The sequence below is a fragment of the Schistocerca serialis genome, chromosome 9, assembly GCF_023864345.2.
Source record: "Schistocerca serialis cubense isolate TAMUIC-IGC-003099 chromosome 9, iqSchSeri2.2, whole genome shotgun sequence".
In the NCBI taxonomy this organism is placed as follows: domain Eukaryota; kingdom Metazoa; phylum Arthropoda; class Insecta; order Orthoptera; family Acrididae; genus Schistocerca; species Schistocerca serialis.
In genome coordinates, this window is record NC_064646.1 from 188039924 (window position 1) to 188061243 (window position 21320).

A 21320-nucleotide genomic window follows, 5' to 3' on the forward strand; every position below is an offset into this window, starting at 1 on the left:
CCATAATGTCATATGGTATAATATTTTACGGTAACTCTTCAAGTCAAACAAAAGTTTTCAGAGTCCAAAAGCGTGTAATACGTATTATTTGTGGAGTAAATTCACGGACGTCCTGTAGAAACCTCTTCAAAGAACTGCGTATACTGACAACTGCCTGTCAGTATATTTACTCCTTAATGAAAATTGTCCTAAATAATATATCTCTCTTTCCAACAAACAGCTCAGTTCATACATACAATACCAGGAACAAAAATTATCTGCAGAAGGACTTAAAAGCATATACTTTAGTTCAAAAAGGGGTCCACCACTCAGGAACACTCATCTTCAATAATTGCCAGCAAACATAAAAATTTTAGTTACAAATAAAGATCAGTTTAAAAGGAGCCTGAAAGACTTACTAGTGGCCAACTCCTCCTACTCCAATGGAGAATTTTTTAATCTAAATAAATGATGTATTGTATAGATTCATACTATTACTATTGTTATTTCAGCTTTAAAAAAAATATTGACATGTTCCACATCCACGAGGATCTCCTCAGCACGGATCTGTGGAACGAAAAACTAATCTAATCTAATCTAAAGACGCCCGGCGCCCGCCACTAGACCACCCTTTCGCCAGCAAACATGTCTTTGTACGCTGACGGACTGTATGCGAAGCGTCTCGCAATATTGTTATTCGGTGATAGCCACTAACGGCAGTGGAGAAGATGGAGCTAGCTTCTGCGTAGAAAGGCCTTGTCTCCTGTGAATGCGATGCTCTGTTGCCTTAGTGGATGACAGTTTGGACACAGGTTTCCGTCTGCAGTTTATTTTTATTATACCGAAAACAATGGAAATTTTAGAAGCTTCCAAGAAAAAAATTAACTGCGGATGGAAACACGTGTCCGAAACCCCCATCTACCGAGGCAACAGAGTATCGCATTCATAGGAGACGAGGACCGTCTACGCACCAGCTAGCTCCATCTTCTCCACTGGCGATCGTGGAAGTCAGTTGCGATCACTGAATAACAACCATCACTGGAGACGTTCCGCCTACGCCGTCAGCGTACAAAGGCACCTCTGCTGACGAACTGATAGCTTAGTGGCAGGCACAAGCGTCATTAACTTCGACCCTCTGTAGGTTTTGTGGATGACTTTTCCGGGCAGTGGATTGCTCTCTTCGATTTCTTGCTTAAGACACCTTGTATAACAGCATCACCGACAAAAAGCTCCATTGAACTTTCGATGCACCCATTCGATCATTTATACATATTGTGAAAACTAATGGTCGTATGAACACCCATGGAGAAAGCCTCAACTTACTTCTACTTATGAAGATTCCTCTCCGTTAATACTTTCACTATCAAGGGAATATGTATGTCTAACGAACCAGTGAGAATTTTCTGCATGTTATTGATATGTATCAATGGCAAACTGGTATAGGGAAGCCTGTTAATGTTTGCAGAATTCTTATAATTACAGTCTGCACCTGTAGGTTGTGCTGTCTTCATGTTTCGTTGTTAGTCCTGTGTTCTGCTCCGCATCGAATTACACTCATCGTCATAAATTAAGGATAATTGCAGAATGCGGTGCCACACAGCGTGGCACTACACAAAACTGGCGCTAATGGCATAGGCACATAGGGAAAACACACGACACAGATCTGTAAGACCACAGTGATAAGTTGACAAAACTGTCACGAAACACATGTGCTACAAAACGCCACTGTTTCCTGCGCATATACCCCGACATCAATATGGGATATGATCACCATGCACACGTACACAGGCAGCACAATCGGGTTGGCATACTCTGGATCAGGTGGTCGAGCAGCTGCTGGGGTATAGTCTCCTACTCTTGCACCAGTGCCTGAAGTGTCGTAGGGGTTTGAAGACGTGCAGCGATGCGTCGACAGAGAGCATCCCAGACATGCTCGATGGCAGCTCAGTGGGGCCGTGCGTTATCATCCATCAAGAGGAAGGTGGGGCCCACTGCACCCCTGAAAAGGCAGACATACTGGAGCAAAATGACGTCCCGATACACTTGACCTGTTACAGTTCCTCTGTCAAAGACATGCAGAGATGTACGTGCACCAATCATAATCCCACCCCACACCATCAAACCACGGCCTAGATACAGGTCCCGTTCAAGAACATTAAGGGTTGGTATCTGATTCCTGGTTCACGCCAGATGAAAACCCGGCGAGAATCACGGTTCAGACTATACCTGGACTCGTCCGTGAACATAACCTAGGACCACTGTTCCAATGACCATGTACTGTGTTCTTGACACCAGGCTTTACGGCCTCTCCTGTGACCAGGGGTCAATGAAGTGCACATTGCAAGTTTCCGGGCGAATAAACCATGTCTGTTCAGTCGTCTGTAGACTGTGTGTCTGGAGACAACTGTTCCAGTGGCTGCAGTAAGGTCCCGAGCAAGGCTACCTGCAGTACTCCGTGGCCGTCTGCGGGCACTGATGTAGAGATATCGGTTTATAAATGAGTCTCTGCGAGAGAGTGGATGTACAGCAGAAAAGGGAAATTGGTCTGAAACTTTGAGAGTGGTCAGCTGGTTTACCTGGTTTCAATTTTTTTTTGTCTGTAGTTCATTGGCCAATGATCCATAATGTAGAACGTTGGAGAAGAAGGGAACCAGCCATTTTTTTGCACCATGGCCCATGTTTGTCAGAAATTGTTGTATTCTAAATTGTCCCCGATAAAACTTTCTCAAACAGGTACACAAGGTCTGTCAAAAATACTTGTACAATCTTCTGCGATTGGCGTCCTCACACCAAAACGAGAGAAAAGTCCATACAACAATATTTGGTAAATTATTCTTTTTGTCGTTACTAATGAAGCAACATTTTACAAAGCTTTCAAGTACAAAATCTGCCAAATGGCTTCCGCTATCTCGTACACAAGCATAGACTCTTAGCATCGAGATCTGTTACACCCTTTCATCCCTCCCCGGACGCTGTCGAATGATTTTACAAGCTTCCATGTCACTTCGTTGAAATGCTTGTGTCTGCGTTAGGAACGTCTAATGCACTGTTTTATGGGTGGACCACAGATAATTATCCAGACGACTGTGGCCGGGGAACGTGCAGGCCATGGAACAGGTCCTCTCCTTCTGTCATGCAAAAAGCACATGCTTTCCCGTTTTTCAGGGCACTTCCTCATTCACTACATACTTTACTTCGAAAAGCTTTCATTAATAGCTCAAAAACCTAATTTCTAACATTCTAACATCGACCTTTCTTTTGTTGTTTTGGTATGCGGAGTTCGCAAGTCTCTAAAAGTTTTGCTGATAAACCTTTCACATCTGCGTTAGTCTCTAAACAAACAGAGAACCAAGTAACACTAACATGCACCATAATATTTGGTACTCATTAATTGGCCTCACCATATTTCATGTATTATTGGAACGACTTCCGGAAAATTAGCTTTACTATCTCCTGGAGGTTCGAATGTTGGGCAAAGCGGAAGAGGTCTTTTTTAAAGATAGTTGTCATTAGTTTGTTATTATTTGTTTCTTTTGACTCATAGGAGCCTCGTGCACGATAAATTTTGTTTCGTAGAGAATCCCGCTCCATTTTTAACCCAACCGTCAGTTCGCGCTTACAAAGGGAAATGCAGTTATTCTCCCTTTGTAATAACGTAATCACGCAACAAAAAGGTGCCGTAATACACAGTGCTGGTGGACAAAGAACTTCACGATATTTTTTTGCCTCGTTTGTTACACACGGCTCGGACTGTAATACCGCGTCGGTCCTCATTGTCTGGTACACTCTGAGAGGTCGGGCGCAGCTTGTTTTCTGTAGTATTGCGCAAAGAAAGGGGGTATCACACCGTGTCGTCTGCTACCTGTCAAAATATGATAACAATAACGGCCATATGCTGTACGCCAGCACGTTCCTATGTGTGTGGGAATTTTTTGTAAAGAGGTTTCCTCGTAACTTTGTTATGACAACGCTTGATGTTCTGAACAGATTCTGAAAACATCTGCGAAATCATTGTTAACCATTGAAACGTTCTATAGGGTGGTCCATAGGAGTCGGCCGCTGTGGCCGAGCGGTTCTAGGCGTTTCAGTCCGGAACCGTGCTGCTGCTGCGGTCGCAGGTTCGAATCCTGCCTCGGTCATGGATGTGTGTGATGTCCTTAGGTTAGTTGGGTTTAAGTAGTTCTAAGTCTAGGGGACTGATGACCTCAGCAGTTAAGTCCTATAGTCCTTAGAGCCATTTGAAGCATTTTTTGGCCCATGGGAGTGGGATCACCTTTCCAAAACAAATCAGGAGGACAAACAGTCAAATGACTTTCATCACTGGCGATTCTTCGGATAACTGAAGGAAATAAGGTGCTGAATCCGTGTGGAACTGCTTGGTCAGTGAGAACTGAATCGATGAGTGTGTTCTCAGATCGAAGGAAGGTACGGACATGTCGCCTCCAATAACGGCGTATATAGTAAACATTGTTGTATTCCAAGCAAACCTAAGGTTGATGAAAGGTATACTTTTAATTTTATGACACTGAATGATACCTTGTAGAGGTGGGGTGTCTTACGTGCCTCAACTGTGCAGACAACCGCTAGTGGGTATCTGTGGAGAGGCCAGAATAACCCATGGCTGTATGAATGCATTATGTGTTCTTTAGGACATATCCGAAAGAACAGACGCCACACATTTTCAAAGTAGCGAGAGTGGCCGATAGGTGTGCCGAGATAGTCCGCTCAATTGCGATAAACACTGTGTGCGGGTGGCGCGGCGGTGAACGCCACTGTCTCGTAAGGAGGAGACACCGGGTTCGAATCCCGGTCCGGCACACATTTTCGCTCGTCGCCGCTGATTCCGCAGAAAGTCCCGATGCAGATGCAGTTGACATCCGTAGTTCCTTCCCTTTCGTTTTCTTTCTTCCCCCTCCCCCTTCAGTTTACATAGCCCTTAGCTCCTGGCGAGCAGCAGCATCCTTGATGTGCTGTTGCTGCGAACGGCTGAAAGTCAAGTGAAACTACAGTCGTTATTTTCTTCTCCATTGTCATGCAGTTTTGTTGCATGATATAGTGGTCCAGTCTCTCCAGTCATCTTATGAAATAAGCGAGTTTTACTTTCTTTGGGAAAACTATTTAAGCAGTCAGCGTAAATATTTTTGGACATTATTTATTGATTCTTGTTCATTTCATAAAATGTCCTTTGAATCCCCTCCACCTCACGAACCCACGCTTGGAAAAACCGAGTTGTCACTGCTGCAAATTCCGACAAACGATATCACTTGTAACGCCCCAATGCGGCGTGCACAGCTGTGGATAGCCCTACACCTTCCCCAAGCGTGCGCTTCCACGTTGGTGGGCTGATACGATAAGGGAAACTCCGTTCTCATTTGCGTGCCAGGCCGTCGCTGTAGGGGAAACGTTCGGTTTGAGTTGGCCTGTGCGTAGAGGAGGGGCCCCCTCGCCAACACCCCGCCTCCACGAACGTGTGTCGTCTCGCACAGGATTATTTAAAAATAAAAGCTCCGGATAGGGTAGTTTCCCGAGGGCGGCGACCAAAGGCGAGCGTCTCCACGCACGCTCTCTCTCTCTCTCTCTCTCTCTCTCTCTCTCTCTCTCTCACACACACACACACACACACACACGCAACGGGCACAAGGGCAAGCAGCAGGCGGGGGCGCGTCGTGCTCACAAAAAGCATGCGAAATTTGTTTCTAAAACGTATTTCGCCCCCGCCTCACAGGCGGCGCACGCAGGCAAAACTCCTCGCCTCCCTGTGCCCTCTCCCACCTCCTTGCAGCTTGTCCTGCACGCCTCCTCCTCTTTACTACTTCACTTTTTATTTTTTCTTTCTTTTTTTTCCTCAGCCAACACACGCAGCCTCTTCTGTCAGAGACAGTTTCACTCTCTGTGTTTGTCAGCAAGTGCGCCGCTATCTGTAATCTGGATTCTTTGAGAGTACTCGGGTCGGAGCAAGGAAATGGTGGAAGGGAGAGAGGTGAACATTCTCTCTCTCTCTCTCTCTCTCTCTCTATTCTTCACGTTTCTAGCAACTAGCTCGAGGCAGCTTAAAAAGAAACAGAAAACTGCGACGAAAGGTGGAACAAACAATAATAGTTTAAAATTAAATTCGTGTAATTTCTCTCCGGTGTCGGAACCACAGTTCCTGGAATCTTAGATACTCCTTGTAAAATGAATGAGAAAAAAAGAAAAGGACGTTATTTCCTTCCAGCTGTTCTTGAGTACATCATTTCACATAGGTTACATTCGCGAGAAGTAGAAAACCTTTTCTTGTATTTTTCAATTAACACAATGTACTTTGGGCCAACTTCTGAAAGCGCTGCCGTGTTTTCTGTCTTTCTCGGAGACGAGGTATTTAATAAGTCTTCTTACGAACTACGAGAAGGAAGGAAAGGAGTTAGATTAGGGTTTAACATCCCGTCCACGACGAGGTGAGTAGAGATAGAGCACAAGCACGGCACCGGGAAAGGACGGGGAAGAAAACTGGAAAAAGGAACCATCCAGGCATTATCCTTAAGCGATATAGAGATATTGTGGAAAACTTAGATCTGGGCGTCATTTTGAATCCTGCTCCTCCCGGAGACTAGAGTCTTAACCAACGCGCCATTTCCTTTTCTTGTAGATTAGATCTTGTCACGCAAGAGGAATCTGTTAAGTGAGAACCTAAGTCTGTTATAGTAACTTTTGGCCATGCCAGCTGGCGCGCGAAACTACAGCCTGATCTACGAACATTGACCCACTTACGACCACTGACAATAACTGCCAACACGGCTATCTTAGAATTGGATACCCTCGACGTAGCGAAGCAGCTTAATTCGCGTAATAAAGGGAAAGCATTCAGTCCAGATTGTATACCAGTCAGATTCCTTTCGGAGTATTCCCATACAATAGCTCTGTACGTAGCAATCATATAGAACAGCTCACTCTTCGTAAGGTCCGTACCTAAAGTCTGCAAAGTTGCACGATTTACACCAATATCCAAGAAAGGAAATACGAGTAATCCGCTGAATTACAGATCCATATCATTACCGTCGATTTGCAGTAGGATTTTGGAACATGTACTGTGTTTGTACATTAGGAATTACCTCGAAGAAAACGATTTATTGACAAATAGTCCGCAAGGATTCAGAAAATATCGTTCTTGTGAAACACAACTTGCACTTTATTCTCACGAAGTAATGAGTGATATCCACACGGGATGTCAAATTGATTCCATATTTTTAGATATCCAGAAGGCTTTTGACACCGTTCCCCACAAGCGTGACTACGGGGTAAAGTCTCGGTTGTGCGACTAGACTCATGATTTCCTGTCAGAAAGGCCACACAGTTCGTAGTAACTGACGGAAAATCTTCGAGTAAAACAGTAATATCTAATCTCTGTATGCACATCCTTGTAATAGATGGTTACAACGACTTCGGCTGTTCAATACGAAATGAAAACACCTGCAGCCGTCTTTTTTTCACTTAATTTATTTGCGCAACCACTTAGGCGTTGCTTTACACCATCTTTAGGCCCCCTGACCAATGTAAGTTGAGAGGAATCCAACCTCGTGTTTGATCATAGCAGGAGCTAATAGAAAGTAACCGGTGTCCGTTCATCTCTGCTTTACACGACACTACCCCTTCGTTCGTCAACCGAACGTAAAAAACATTTTGTACCTGAAAATATTTTTCTGTCATCGCTTTTGTGAAAACTTTAAAGGTGTACCTCGCCGTGTTTGGGGTGCCTATGGAGGTGGTACAGTCTGGGGCCAGTCTCATATCTTAAGAGCCAATTAATTTTCAGGATCCTTCCAGAACACCACATCTCCAACGCTCTAGTCCTCTAACCTTTTAGGTTTCCTCGCCGTCCATGATTAACTTCCACACAACGCTATACTCTAGTGGTACATTATGAGCTATTTCTTCTTCAATTTGAGATTTATATTCGATACTATCTGTTCCCGGCCTCGCATTACTGTGGCTCACTCTGGTGAAATGGAAAATAAAGAGAAGTGGAAGCTCACGTTTTTAATAAGTGTGGGAATTGGCTATATCCTTCTCCTCCCTGTCTCTGTCCATATGCGCCTTTCCCCCGCCTTATCTATATTCTCCTTCTTCCCTCTCTCCCTGTCCATCACCTCTTCCCCCCTTCTCGTTCCATATTCTCCTGTCTCCCTCTCCTTCTGCCTCGTATCTCCTCCTCCCATCTCTCTATCTCCTCCCGCCGGCCGGAGTGGCCGTGCGGTTCTAGGCGCTACAGTCTGGAACCGCGTGACCGCTACGGTCGCAGGTTCGAATCCTGCCTCGGGCGTGGATGTGTGTGATGTTCTTAGGTTAGTTAGGATTAAGTAGTTCTAAATTCTAGGGGACTTATGACCACAGCAGTTGAGTCCCATAGTGCTCAGAGCCATCTATCTCCTCCCACATTTCTGTGTCCATCTTCGCCACGCCCCTCTCTCTGCGTCTCCTATCTCCTCCTGCCCCCCCCCCCCCCCCCGTTCACAGTCGCGGCTCGTGGTCTAGTGTTGCCTCTGGGGACTGGGTGACGAGATCGGACAGTGAAAAAGAGTGGAAATTTGTACGAGAGCTGATAACCACGCAATTGAACGCCTCACAAACCAAATATCATCATCATCATTATCATCATGCCCCTCCCTCCGTCCATCTTGCCCTGCCCGCCCTCTGTCTTCATTTCTTCCCACCCCTTTGTCCATCTGCTATCCCTCCCTCCCCCCCCCCCCCCTCTCTGACCTTGAGCCGTGTTTATTGTTGTTATAAATTCAGATTCTATAGTAGTATTCTAATCATTAACCGATAAACCACAAATACAACTTTCCTGTTTCCTAACAACGTTTCACTTATACGGTAACGTGTAAAAATCTGAATTAAATTCGTCGAGTACTTTTTGAAATTTTTGGTAACAGTATATTTTACATATACTGTGTGAAGAAAAAATGCCACACTTGGAGGTCGGCATACGCCGCCTCGTCCAAATTCAAGACGAAAGTTAGCAAAATCATATAGGATGCATTTTGAAAACACGTGTATGAAAACGAGGAGCTGGCAACACGGCCACATGGTGCAGCGCATCGGAATGTACTGAGGGACGTGTGTCACCCCCCACTACCGTACCAGCCGTCGTAGCTCACTGAGTAGGCTGGTGGGATATCAAACCCATCTCCACCATGGAATGCCAGCACGGTAGCTCAGCGTGTTCTGAAAAAAAAAGCTGAGTGAAGTATTCAACGATTAACTTGGAGCAGTGTCATGTGACATCCGCCCAGACCAAAAGACGAGAACAGTGACGAGCAAAATCAAAAGAAAGAAAACGAAAAAAATGGAGCTATGGTTGGAATCGTCGTGATGTTCCTTTTTTATTTTTTTTAGTCATCCGGTCCCTAGTTCTCGTCGTTCGGAAGCAGGATATCATTTTGTCACATGACAATAGCCTATCACATGACAGTGGATTCCATCCATTAAATTGCATGCATGTGTCTACTAACAGCATAGTGCGCAACCATAACTAGTCCTGTCGTGGTAAAATATGGCGGTTTCCCGATGGAGAGCACAAACGATGAATACGTTGATATCCCATTTGATGATGCGGGTATCCGATAACTTAGGTGCTGCCGCTGCTCGTGCGTATGCTGCACGGCACGCGCAAAGGCGCCATCTCGCTAAGAATGTTTTTCATTTCCTGTAGCAACGCTTTCTGGAAACCGGCAATCTTCGTCCACAGGTAGCAGACATACTCAACAAACAGTGGACACGATGTTTGAAATTGTTCCCAATTACCTCACAAAAGTACCCGTAATACTGCAAAGAATTTCCAAATATCTCAAAGACTCGCTGTTAAAGTATTACACTTTGTAATACTGCACCCAAATCATTGCATGTTAAAGTAACGAACATTTTGTAAAAAAAAAACGTGACATCAACTGACGAATCTAGCTTCCCTCTTGAAGATATTTTCAACCTCCACAAAAGCCGTTATTGGTCGGAACACAGCCCACATGCTTTGGCGTTAACCTGTGGGTTGGAATCGTGGGAGGATTGTTTTTGGGTCCTTACCTGTTTCCGGAAAAGCTGAATGCGGCCGGCAATCGTACGTTTGTTTGCAATACTTTGCCTGACCCATTAGATAACGTTCCACGTGGTGTTCGGCGACAGTTATTGCTTCAGCATGATGGTGCACCGCCATACTTTAGAGTGATTATGCGACGCTATTTAAATGAAGGATTTCCAGGGAAATGGATTGGTTGAGGAGGTCCAGTGTTCTGGTCTCCACGTTCCCCGAACATTAATCCACTAGATTTTTATGAATTTACACGACCTGATAGCCGCTTCGGCAATGGTGAATGTAGGTGTGTTGCGGAGGGTCCAACAAAGTGTGATCCAGCGAGTGGCGTAGTGTTTACAAATCCAAGGTGGTCGCTTTCAACATCTTCTCTGAAGTGAACGTTACTCATAAGTGTACATATCGGCTCCGTGAAGACAGACCTGGACATCAAACGTACAGAATAGAATTGTTGTACCTAGCATAACATGCAGTCTAGTGTAGCCTACCTATTGTGTTTTTATTGGATACAAGTGGTAATATGAATACAATTTGGTATTTTAACTGAAAAAAAACGTTTGGCCGAATGCGATTCCAACATCCTTATCTGCATGTCCGCTCCCCATGGCATTCAGCTCCAGCACAGTACAGAAGTTCATGCTACCTGTTCTTGGCCACACTGCACCCAGTTGCACATGTATACGCCATATGGCGCATCATTAGATACATTGAAACGGGCGCCTATTGGAATGTAGCGTTGTGTCAAAATTTCAAACGAATCGGCGAAGAACTTCCAGAGATTTAAGATGTTGAACAAACGAACTTGAGATGTTTTCTGACAACGCCCCCCTTTTATTACTTTATATATATTTATGTGTCACATGACGCTCCAGTAGGTACATAAAAAGATGCTCATATTCGATTGCAAGGTTGTGTTAAAATTCCAAAGTGGTTGGTGAAGAACTTTCGGAGATATACGATTTTGAGCAGACATACATTCACATTTACTTGTATCAATTATAGACTCGCCTTCGGTAGAGTGCAGTTTAAATTCCTGTCTGGTCATTCTCATTTAGTTTTTCCGTGGCATTCCTAATAAGTATAGGAGACTGCTTGGTCTTCATTGATCTTGTCAAAGAGATGTTAAATTCCAAATTTCTTGTTATTTTTCTCTTCAGTGACGAAGCATTTTCTAAGTTGTCAAGTATTGCGAAAAAAGCTAGTTCATTCTTTCACTGTTTGTGAAGGTTTTAAGTCGCACACTCGCGTTGCACTTTCGCTGGTCTCTTTCCGGGAGATCGTTGTCATTTGAATAATATTTCGTTTCAGTGTAGTTCAAAAAACTTTGTGTCGCACACAAACTCATACAGACTTCCACTATGGCGTTCATTGTTTGGCAGTTAGTGCCAGGTGCTTTGCAGTAAAGCGAAATGCTTGTGATGAAATATTTTTCATTCTATTGCACCAATTCAACAAATACAATCTCTTGTGCTAAAAGAAAATGTGATTGAACTTCAAAATATTTTCGGCCAAGTCATGCAACTGATCATATAGATCTGTGCTACTCTTACATCAGAAAATTTTGTGTGGATATCCTGTCCCATCAGTCATCCCAAATGGAAAAAAAGTGCCTACATTGTACGTGACCTTTGCATGTCAGGTGGCTGTGCAAATCGAAAAGATTTAATGTCATACTCATGATGTATATTTATTCAAGACTGTCTGTTGTTCCCGTTTTTTTCGATGATTTTATAACCCAGCTTTTCGTGAGACCGTACCTGACTTGCCTCCAAGGTGTGTGTGACGCAGATTATTTAGTATCTCGTATCAGTCAATAGGACACTCTGATAACAATGTAGGACTAGTACGAGCAAAAAATGCGATTAAGTTCTCAGCGCATCTGCCATGATTCAGGTTTTCTATGGAGTTCACCAAACTGCTTGATGTAAACACACAAGTTTTTTTCAAGGGTTCAACAATCCCTTTTTACGACATCCACTTATCTGTCCAAGTCAGCGCTGCGTGACTGGTAGAGTCGCTGTAGATATGCAGCATAGCTCTTCTCTTTAATCAATATCCTCCATTAATTTACTCTGGAAAGACATTCAACATTACTGAACAGTATTTAAGAGGAATTTTTAGAAAATATGTCGCTGACGGCCTGAGAGTCGGCTGCAGTTGTATCTCAGGTTGTGTGCGACATTTAAGGAAGTGATGCCTGTTGCCACCATGTGTTCATTTTGTTGCTCTTATTTTGCATGACGCATTTTTTCTTTTTTTCCCAGGTGCAGCACTTTTTGGCCCAGGAGGCATTTTTGATATTCATCTTCAGAATCAACAACCCAGCGTGCAGGTAACGCCACAGCGATGTTTACTGACATTACATCATTCCTAACATATAGTGGACCATCTTGTGTGTTTATTTATTATCTTTAAATCATTAAGCTTCAGATTTCACTGCATCATCATCTACATTCATACACTGCAAGCCACCATATGGTACCTGGTGGAGGGTACCTTGTACCACTACTAGTCATTTCCTTTCCTGTTCCACTCGTAAATACTCATAGAGCGAAGGATAAATGACTAGCTATATGCCTCCGTATGAGCCTTAATTTGTATTATCTTCGTGGTCCTTTTGTATGTATATTGGCACCAGTAGAATCATTCTGCAGTCAGCTTCAAATGTCGGTTCTCTAAATTTTCTCAGTAGTGTTCCGCGAAGAGAACGTCCTTTTCCTTCCATGATTCCCATTTGAGTTCACAGAGAATCTCTACAATACTCACATCACGATTGAATCTATCAGTAATAAATAAACAAATCTAACAGTACTTTTCTGAATTGCTTTGAAGTCTTCCTTTAATCCGACTTGGTGGGAATCCCACACACTTGATAAGTATTCGAGAATGGATCGCACTAGCATTCTACACACTGTCTCCTTTGCAGATAAACCACAATTTCCTAAAATTCTCCCAATAAACTGAAGTCGACCGTGCGCCTTTCCTACTACCCTCCCTATGTGCTCATTCCATTTCATATCGCTTAGCATATTTAATCGATGTATCTGTGTTAAACACCACAGCACTGATACTGTATTCGAAAATTATAGGATTGTTTTTCTTATTCATCTGCATCAATTTACATTTTTCTACATTTAAAACTAGTTACCATTCATCACACCAACTAAAAGTTTTGTCTAAGTCATATTGCATCCTCCGTCAGTCACTTAACGAGTACATCTTCCTGTACACCACAGCATCATCAGCAAACAGCCGCAGTTACATAACTGGGGATCCAAAAAATTATAGGCCAGTATCCTCAACATCACTTTTGTATGGAATCCTTGAACATGTTCTTAGTACGGATATAACAAATGTGATTGATAGGGAAAAGCTTTCATCCACATATCAGTGTGGATTACCTTGTGCTTCCTGAACAGACCAATTCCATTAGCGACCCTTTGTCTGTATTACCATCAAGGAAAATGTGGCAGTGTTGATTGAGACCAACTGCATTCACATTCCGTTATAGTAACATGATTTAAATTTTCTTTAATATGCATTATAGACTCCAAAATCCAAGGCTTCTAACGCCTAGCATCTTTTGACTTTGTGTCAAAAAAGCATTGCACTTTGATACAAATGTCTTTTGTTGTAATTAAAATTTGTTCGCAGATGTTTGTCAAAATCATGTATGATATGAAATGCTACATCGTATCAAAATCTGAAATCTCATAACACTCACAATAAGTAGACTGTAGCTGGTATTTGTTAATGCAGTGAAGAAAATAGCATGCATTTTCCCAACATAGGTGAAGCACAGTTGTTAAGATATCTTACTTTGAACAAGAACAAACTGTGAGAAATTTAGAATGTACAACTAGATGCAATGATGCTCTGATTTATGTATGGCTTGGCTCTCATAAAATGAAAATTTGAAAGAAACAATTGCAGTACTGAATACAAATTAGATAAATGTTAGACTATAACATTTTGATGGGCAACCAAGTCAGTCACATTGTTGTTAATCAACAGGGTGGGCCTGGTCCAAGATTTACACTTCAGGTAGATGCTGGAGAAGGAAATGGCAGAGAGGAAATACCCCCATGGGAGCTCGATGCTCTGCAGCAGGAACAACTGCAGTCTGCCGGGTAAGCTAGAATGTCTTAATTACATCTCTGCCTAGCCGATTTTCAATTTATATTTGTGTAGCAATGTTACTTCTTATAATAATGTTAAGTTATTACTTGCATGGCTCATGGTCTAAACTTTCAAGGCTATGAAAAAGTTCAGGTGTACATTAAGTGTAGCAGCTGTCAGAAATTGCATTAATAATCAACGGTTGTTTAAGTGCAGTAACCATTTCTGACTGCTGAAGTTGCTTAAAGTGGATGCACTCATTTTTTGTCATAGGCCCCTTTTAGGTTAATTCACTTTGTGCAGACTTCTGATGGGTTTGATGCTGCCCATCACGAATTATTGTCCTGTACCAACCTCTTCATTCATAGCAGCACTTGTACCGTACGTCCTCAATTCCACTCTCTTTCTTCCCTTGGAGTTTCTACCCTCTACAACTTCCTCTAGTACCATGGAAGTTACCCCTGGTATCTTAACATCTGTCCTGTCATCTTATCTCATCTTCTTTTCACCCTCTTGCGTGCATCTCTTTCTTCACTGATACTGCAGACAAGTTCCTCATTCGTTATCTAATAGTCCACATAATTTCCAACATGCATCTATACCACCACATCTGAAAATCTTAAATTCTCTTCTTTACCACTGTCCCTACAGACCATAATTCACTTCCACACAGTGTTGTGGATTTAAAGCTGATGCTTGACACAAGTAAATTTCTTTCAGACAGGAATGCCCTCATTGCCATGCTAGACTGCTCTTTATGTCCTCCTTGCTTGATATGTCATGTATTATTTTGTTTCCAAGGTGGCAGAAGTTTAACTTTACTCATTAGACTGTTCAGGCTGCTCAGCAGATCGTGCAATGTTTCATTGTTTTCACTGAGGATTGCAGTGCCACTAGCAAATTTTATCATTGGCACCCCTTCCCCCTGAATCCTAATCCCACTCTTTCTGTTTCTGTCATTGCTTCTTTGATGTATAGATTGAACAGTAGTGGTGAAATACTGCATGCCAGCCTAGTACCTAAACTGAGCACTTTGCTCTTTGTCTTCCATACTTACTGTTCTCTCTTGATTCTTGTATATTACCTATCTTTCCGTATAGCTTACTCCTATTTTTTCAGAGTTTTGAATATCTTGCACCATTTCACAATCTCAAATGCCTTTTCTAGGTCAACAAATCCAATGAACATGTCTCGAGTTTTCTCACATCTTGCTTCCATTATCAAGTGCACATCCTTGATTTTCTTTTCCTTTTTTCTGTATAGTAGTCTTGTCAGCAACTTGGATGCATGAGCTATTAAGCTGCCTCTGCTTTAGTTCTCATTCTTATCTGCCCTTGCTGTCTTCAAGATTGTGTGGATGATATTTTTCTGAAAGATTGATGATATACACCGACTTGAATAGTCACTTTGTTGCCACTTCCACAATTGATTTTAGGAATTCTGAAAGGATGTTATGTGTTGCTTCTATCTTTTTTGGTCACAAGTCCTCCAGTGCTTGGAATCTTCCTGTCTCTCCATTCCTTTCCCAAGTATACTTTCTTTTCTTGTGACTTCTATAGAGTGTATTCACTATTACTAACTGAAATCTGTAGCCTAATTCAGACTGACTTTCTCCTCTGATTCCTACTGCCAAGTCCATATTCTCCAATAACTCTTCTATTCATTCCCCTGCTACAGTGCTCCAGTCACCCAAATTGGTATACTTTCATCTACCTATATATATTGAATTAACACATTCAGTACAATCAAATACTTTCTATACCTCATCATCTTTTGCTTGTGATGCCAGTATGTATGCTTCAGCCATTGTTGTTGACATTGTTTTTGCTATCAATTCTAATGAGAATTACTCTGTCACTGAACTGTTCGCAGTAAATCACTCTCCCCCCTACCCTCCTGTTCATAACAAATCCCACTCCCATGATACCATTTTCTGCTGCTCGTTGTAGCACCTAATATTTGTGTGACCAAAAACCTTTATCTTCCCATTTCACTTCACAGACCACTATATTTAGACAAATGCTAAGCCAAGGACATATTGATTACTGGTCAAAAATGCTGCCCCTAGACCATGGGTGTACAGCACCGTAGTACACAGAATCATTGCCTTGATCGAAAACGATTTTTGTCCTTCAAAAGCCAGACATCCTTTCATGTAAACTTTTATCCATTATGGATGAGGAACACTGCAACTGTGATGAATAGAGGTTTCTTGAAATTACAGCAGACAGTTGCCTTTTGTTTTGTTCTTCAGTTCTTTTATTTTCCCATTACCAGTTTCAAACCACTTAGCGATTCATCGTCAGATGATACATATTTATTGTTTGTCTGCAGCAGCGTGGGAGTTATGTAGCTGTGGCAAGATGTATAAACAAAACATGTAAGCACTGAGTATGGCAAGAATTATTCACATTATGCAATAGATTTTGTTGCTTTCTTACTGTTAATCAGTATCAGTTGGTTGCATGTTCATGTACACACCACTCTGGAAAACATAATGAATGTTTTCCAGTGATTATAACTGTACTATACTTTGCATGCTTAGCCACAGGTAACAAGTTCCACATGCTTTACAAAACATAAATAAACGAAAGAGTATGGCTAAAGTTATGTCAAGAAGTTTCTGTTTGGATGAAGAGTCTCTTTCTCCATCTCTTGTAATACACACTGGCATCAGTAAGTATCTCTCTCTCTCTCTCTCTCTCTCTCTCTCTCTCTCTCTCTCTCTCTCTCTCTCTCTCTCTCTCTGTGTGTGTGTGTGTGTGTGTGTGTGTGTGTGTGTGTGTGTGTGTGTGTGTGTCAATTCTCACCACACTCAATGCTTACATGTTTTGTTTACACATTTTGCCACAGTTACACGACTTCCACACTGCTGCGGACAAAACAATAAATATGTACCATCCGATGATGAATTGGTAGGTGGATAGAAAAACAAATAATGGGAAAATGAAAGAACTGAAGAACAAAACAAAAGGCAAGTGGTTGCAGTAATTTCAAGAATTCTTTATCCTTTCATGTATCATTTCATCCAGTTGATACAGAATAATATGTTTCTTTAATTCAAGTCCATCATCACAAAAGTTGTCATCAAACTATTAACTTTGGTCTGTTGTGACTACCTTCAGGTCTGTTTAAAAATATCCTAATATGAGAGTGGCAGTATCAAGATAATAATAAAAATAATTTATTATGTGGACGACTTACCAGTTGTTGTTTTACACTATCCGACCTAAGTTGTCTCATAGTTAATTCCTGATATAAAAATTACATATCCTTTCTTCTTATATATGTACCATATCATTAGTTTCTGCACCTGTAATCACTTATCATCCAGCACCATACTGTGTAATTCCTTTATCTCAACAAAGGTGAAAGGTCAGTCAACAGCTGCACAGGAAAACCTTTATTTGGTTTGCATATAGCTGACAAAGGATGCAAAATGAATCTTTAGAAGTTGAAATTTGTAAACATACCTGCTTTAACTCTAAAAGATTTACTGAATGTCCAACTTGCATTGAAAAACAGACTGTTCTTTGATTGTCTAGCTTCTCTGTTAAATGATTAATAGTAACCTACTTCGTGTCCAACTCGTGTTGTATCTGACTACACAATCAAAGCAGGCTTTCTCACAGATTTTAAAGTAATTTTATATTGTTGTTTGTATCCAATACGTATTAATGACTTCCTTGTAACATAGGGTTTTTACTTTCTGATGATGTCTTGTCAGTATAGCCATGAATACTCCTCATTTTAGCCATGACTGCTCCTCATTTTAGCCATGACTACTGCTTATTTTTAATATGTAAATATCACATGCAAACTTGCTAAAACTCCTACCAATATGTATTAGCTTCCACACCCTAGCTTTTATTCAGCATCTGATAAGCTACAGGCACAGCTCTGCACACCAAGTCAGCTTTGTATACCCACTCTGGGGCCCCTCACACACTGTTGGGTCAGGGCAGTCCACTCCCTGCTGTCAAAGCCCCGAGTGCAATTCACTCGCTTGTGTTTGCTGTTGACGCACATCCAGTGGCTGGCCTCGTTTCCAGGATACTGAACAGTTCAACGTATTGTGGCTGTTCCAGGGGCCCATGGCATCACCATAAACTGATAATCGCAGTTTACCATCCTTCCTTTGCTTAGCTCTCTTTACAAAGTACTGATGTTATTTTTTTGTATGTCTGCTTAACATGTGATCCATGGGTTATTGTCAGTTTAAATGCTACTGCTAATCTTTTTGTACAATTTTATAAGGCTTGTTGCACACTTGTCTTGCAGCTGTTGTGGGTTTAATTACAGTTTTTATGTACACTGGCACTCCCACTTTGTGATAAGCATGGTCAATGCACTTCATGTCATCAGTGTGTTGGCTGACTTGTGTTGCATGTACTATGCACGATTTCCAATGTGGCAGTTCATGTTTGCGATTCATCATACATATATATATTTTTAGTGATGTCCCTCTATTTCATTCATTTCATAACAAAGATATCTTGTGGCTCTCAAGCTTAACATTTCACATTTGCTTTAACAAACCTCCTTCTGCTGTTCAATCTTTGACTATTTGTTTCCTATGTACTTGCTTTATATATGTATAATTTGCCAAGCCATTATTTTTGTAGTTGGCTTACCAGTGATCTGAGCCTATTTCACTTCTGAAGATGACAGTTTAAAGTGTCAAAACCAGTGAAGTTAAACAAACAAAATTTTTCTTGTGCATCTGTAAACTGATGTTTTTTCGTCGATGAAATATTCTGGAGCTACTGAATTCCATATGTCAACAAAATCATAATTTATGTTTTATTTTGCTTGCAGTTTTGAAAGATCAGTGATGTTGAGTATCTGCAGTGTGAATACAGTCACATTTGTACCAACCACACCATTTCTTAATTGCTGAAAATGAGGACATAGACTGTGTATAAACCTTCATCGTCTTTGTAAGAATTCCATTCATGGTGAACTGTCAAAAATAATTTATTTACTGATTGCATGTTGTTCTCATTTATATCCCTTTGAGTGAAACATGCATAAACAAAACTATTCTGTTGTTCAAGCTCATTATGTGCTATCCTTGACAATGCCAGATACATGTACAGACAAATCATCAAAAAAAGTCACTGTGAAAATGTCGTCTGAAGATTCTGAGACACAAACCCACAGGCAATATGTCAACAAGTGGCCACAGAAGCCTGAACAACATCTACTAACTTAATGAAATACCAATGCCTGTGTCAGGATACAACAGACTAATAGCAATAGCAGTAATAGTAGTCATAAAGTACTCAGAAGGTGAAAATGAAGCAAGGAAATACCTATATTTTCCATAATCTTGGAGAACAAAGACAAATAAACTTCTTTTATTTTATGAGCAGATATATGAAACAAAACAAATGCTCATCATTAAGCTTCTAAAGTATAAAGTTTGATCATTAACTTTGGCGGGTGAAATTTTATAAAATTCCATTTAAGAGAGACTGCACAATATTGTTATATTATTTTCAGTTTCTGCAGGTAACAATGCCACATGATCTCTTTTTGCAAACACAAAGATTTGCAAGATGTGTACATGCTATTAATTGCTGGGGAAAAAATGTTAGAACCAACTTATCATTGAATGTGACCCTTGACCGAGTGAGACAGTGCATTAGTTAAGGTACTGGGCTTGTATTCAGGGGTCATTGGTTCAAATACCTGTCCAGCCATGCAGCTCTAGGTTTTTAATGATTTTCCTAAATCAATTAAGGGACATTCCGTCTTCCCAACATGAGCTTGTACTCCACCTCTAAATACTTCATTGTTGATGGGCCATTAAACCATAATCTTCCAGTGTTTCTTTCCTAGACCTTTGGAATAATAACTGAGACTTGCACATGCAGCCGTCAATCTACAATTTATTCTATTGTAGTTTATCAGAAGACATTGTCACTGTAGAAAGATACTCAGACAGCAGTAATAAATTACGAGTGCGTATGTACTCATAGGTGCCTCAATATAGCTATATGTTTAAAACAGTAATGTATTATAAATAATTTTGTATAACTTACAGCTGTAACTTTATCAAATTGTAGATTATCAGAAGACATGGTGATTGTTGTGAGATACTCAATCAGCAGAAGTAGATAGACTTTTGAATTATTATGTTCCTGTATTTCCTTTGGGAGGGGGGAAGGACAGATATTTTATTAATTTTTATATGAGCTGAAGTTGCAATATTGTTGTAAAGTTTTGTCTTCTGTAAAAAATGGTAACCAATGTTACTAAAACATCATAATTTAGATCCAGCTTCCCACCCTTTCCCTGGTCATAGGAATTTTGAGCTTTTACATTACATCTTAGTTCTTTGTAACTGAAAATTGCACTTTTTATTTATATTAATTTGTTTCATCTGATGTCACTGATGAAAATAAATGCACTGAACATGTATGTCAAGACAAAATGTATATAGTGAAAAGAAGTTACTATAAGGTACCATACTATTTGAAGAGATATCGCCTCAGGGCAGAAAAAAATTACGTTGCGGTTTGGGAAAATACAATGAAATAAAATGCAAATTATATTTTGAATTATACACCAAGTGAGACATTATAATAATGCAATGAAACAAATTTGTTCTCATGATACTAGTGTCAAGATTTAATCAAGTTCAGATTACATATTACTAACAAATGTGACTTCTGTTCATTGTTGACCATCAGAATTTCCTAAAGCTTATTGTTGTTGCATATTCTACCACATTTTATTCTAGAGGGATTATGTGTTAACTGATAAGTTCTATTGCACTTGTGTCTCACATGACAGTCTTTGAAACAATCATTACAACTGCATGTTGTTCACACGCCATGACTTCCAACTGTCTCAGACTCAAGTCCCCAAAATGCATATACTCAAAATAATTTGATCTACATTCTTATCATTTTACATTGTGAATTGTGAGCCATCTGTTTTGAATGTATTCAATTATTAAACAGCTCTTGCAATGAAATGATGCCTATTTGCTCTTTCCTATGTGATAACCAGTTCTACCTCTCTGTGTGCTTTGATGGCTGTTTGTCAGATTTTCTACTTTTGCTTAGGAAAAGACCTAACATTCTTCTACTTGTTTTGTTACATTATAATAACTTTTTCTGTCTGTTACTGTAAAATGGGGTGAATAGAG

At 40.9% G+C, this 21320-nt stretch overlaps 1 protein-coding gene across 1 annotated transcript in view; it reads left to right on the top strand.

The window, feature by feature from the left end:
- LOC126419117 (uncharacterized) overlaps positions 1–21320 on the top strand; it is a 524657-nt gene that overhangs the window by 460589 nt on the left and 42748 nt on the right. Inside the window, exons 5-6 of the mRNA XM_050086215.1 lie at positions 12307–12374; positions 14057–14172. Of these exons, the coding sequence (XP_049942172.1) occupies positions 12307–12374; positions 14057–14172 (184 nt within the window). The remainder of the gene's footprint in view (positions 1–12306; positions 12375–14056; positions 14173–21320) is intronic.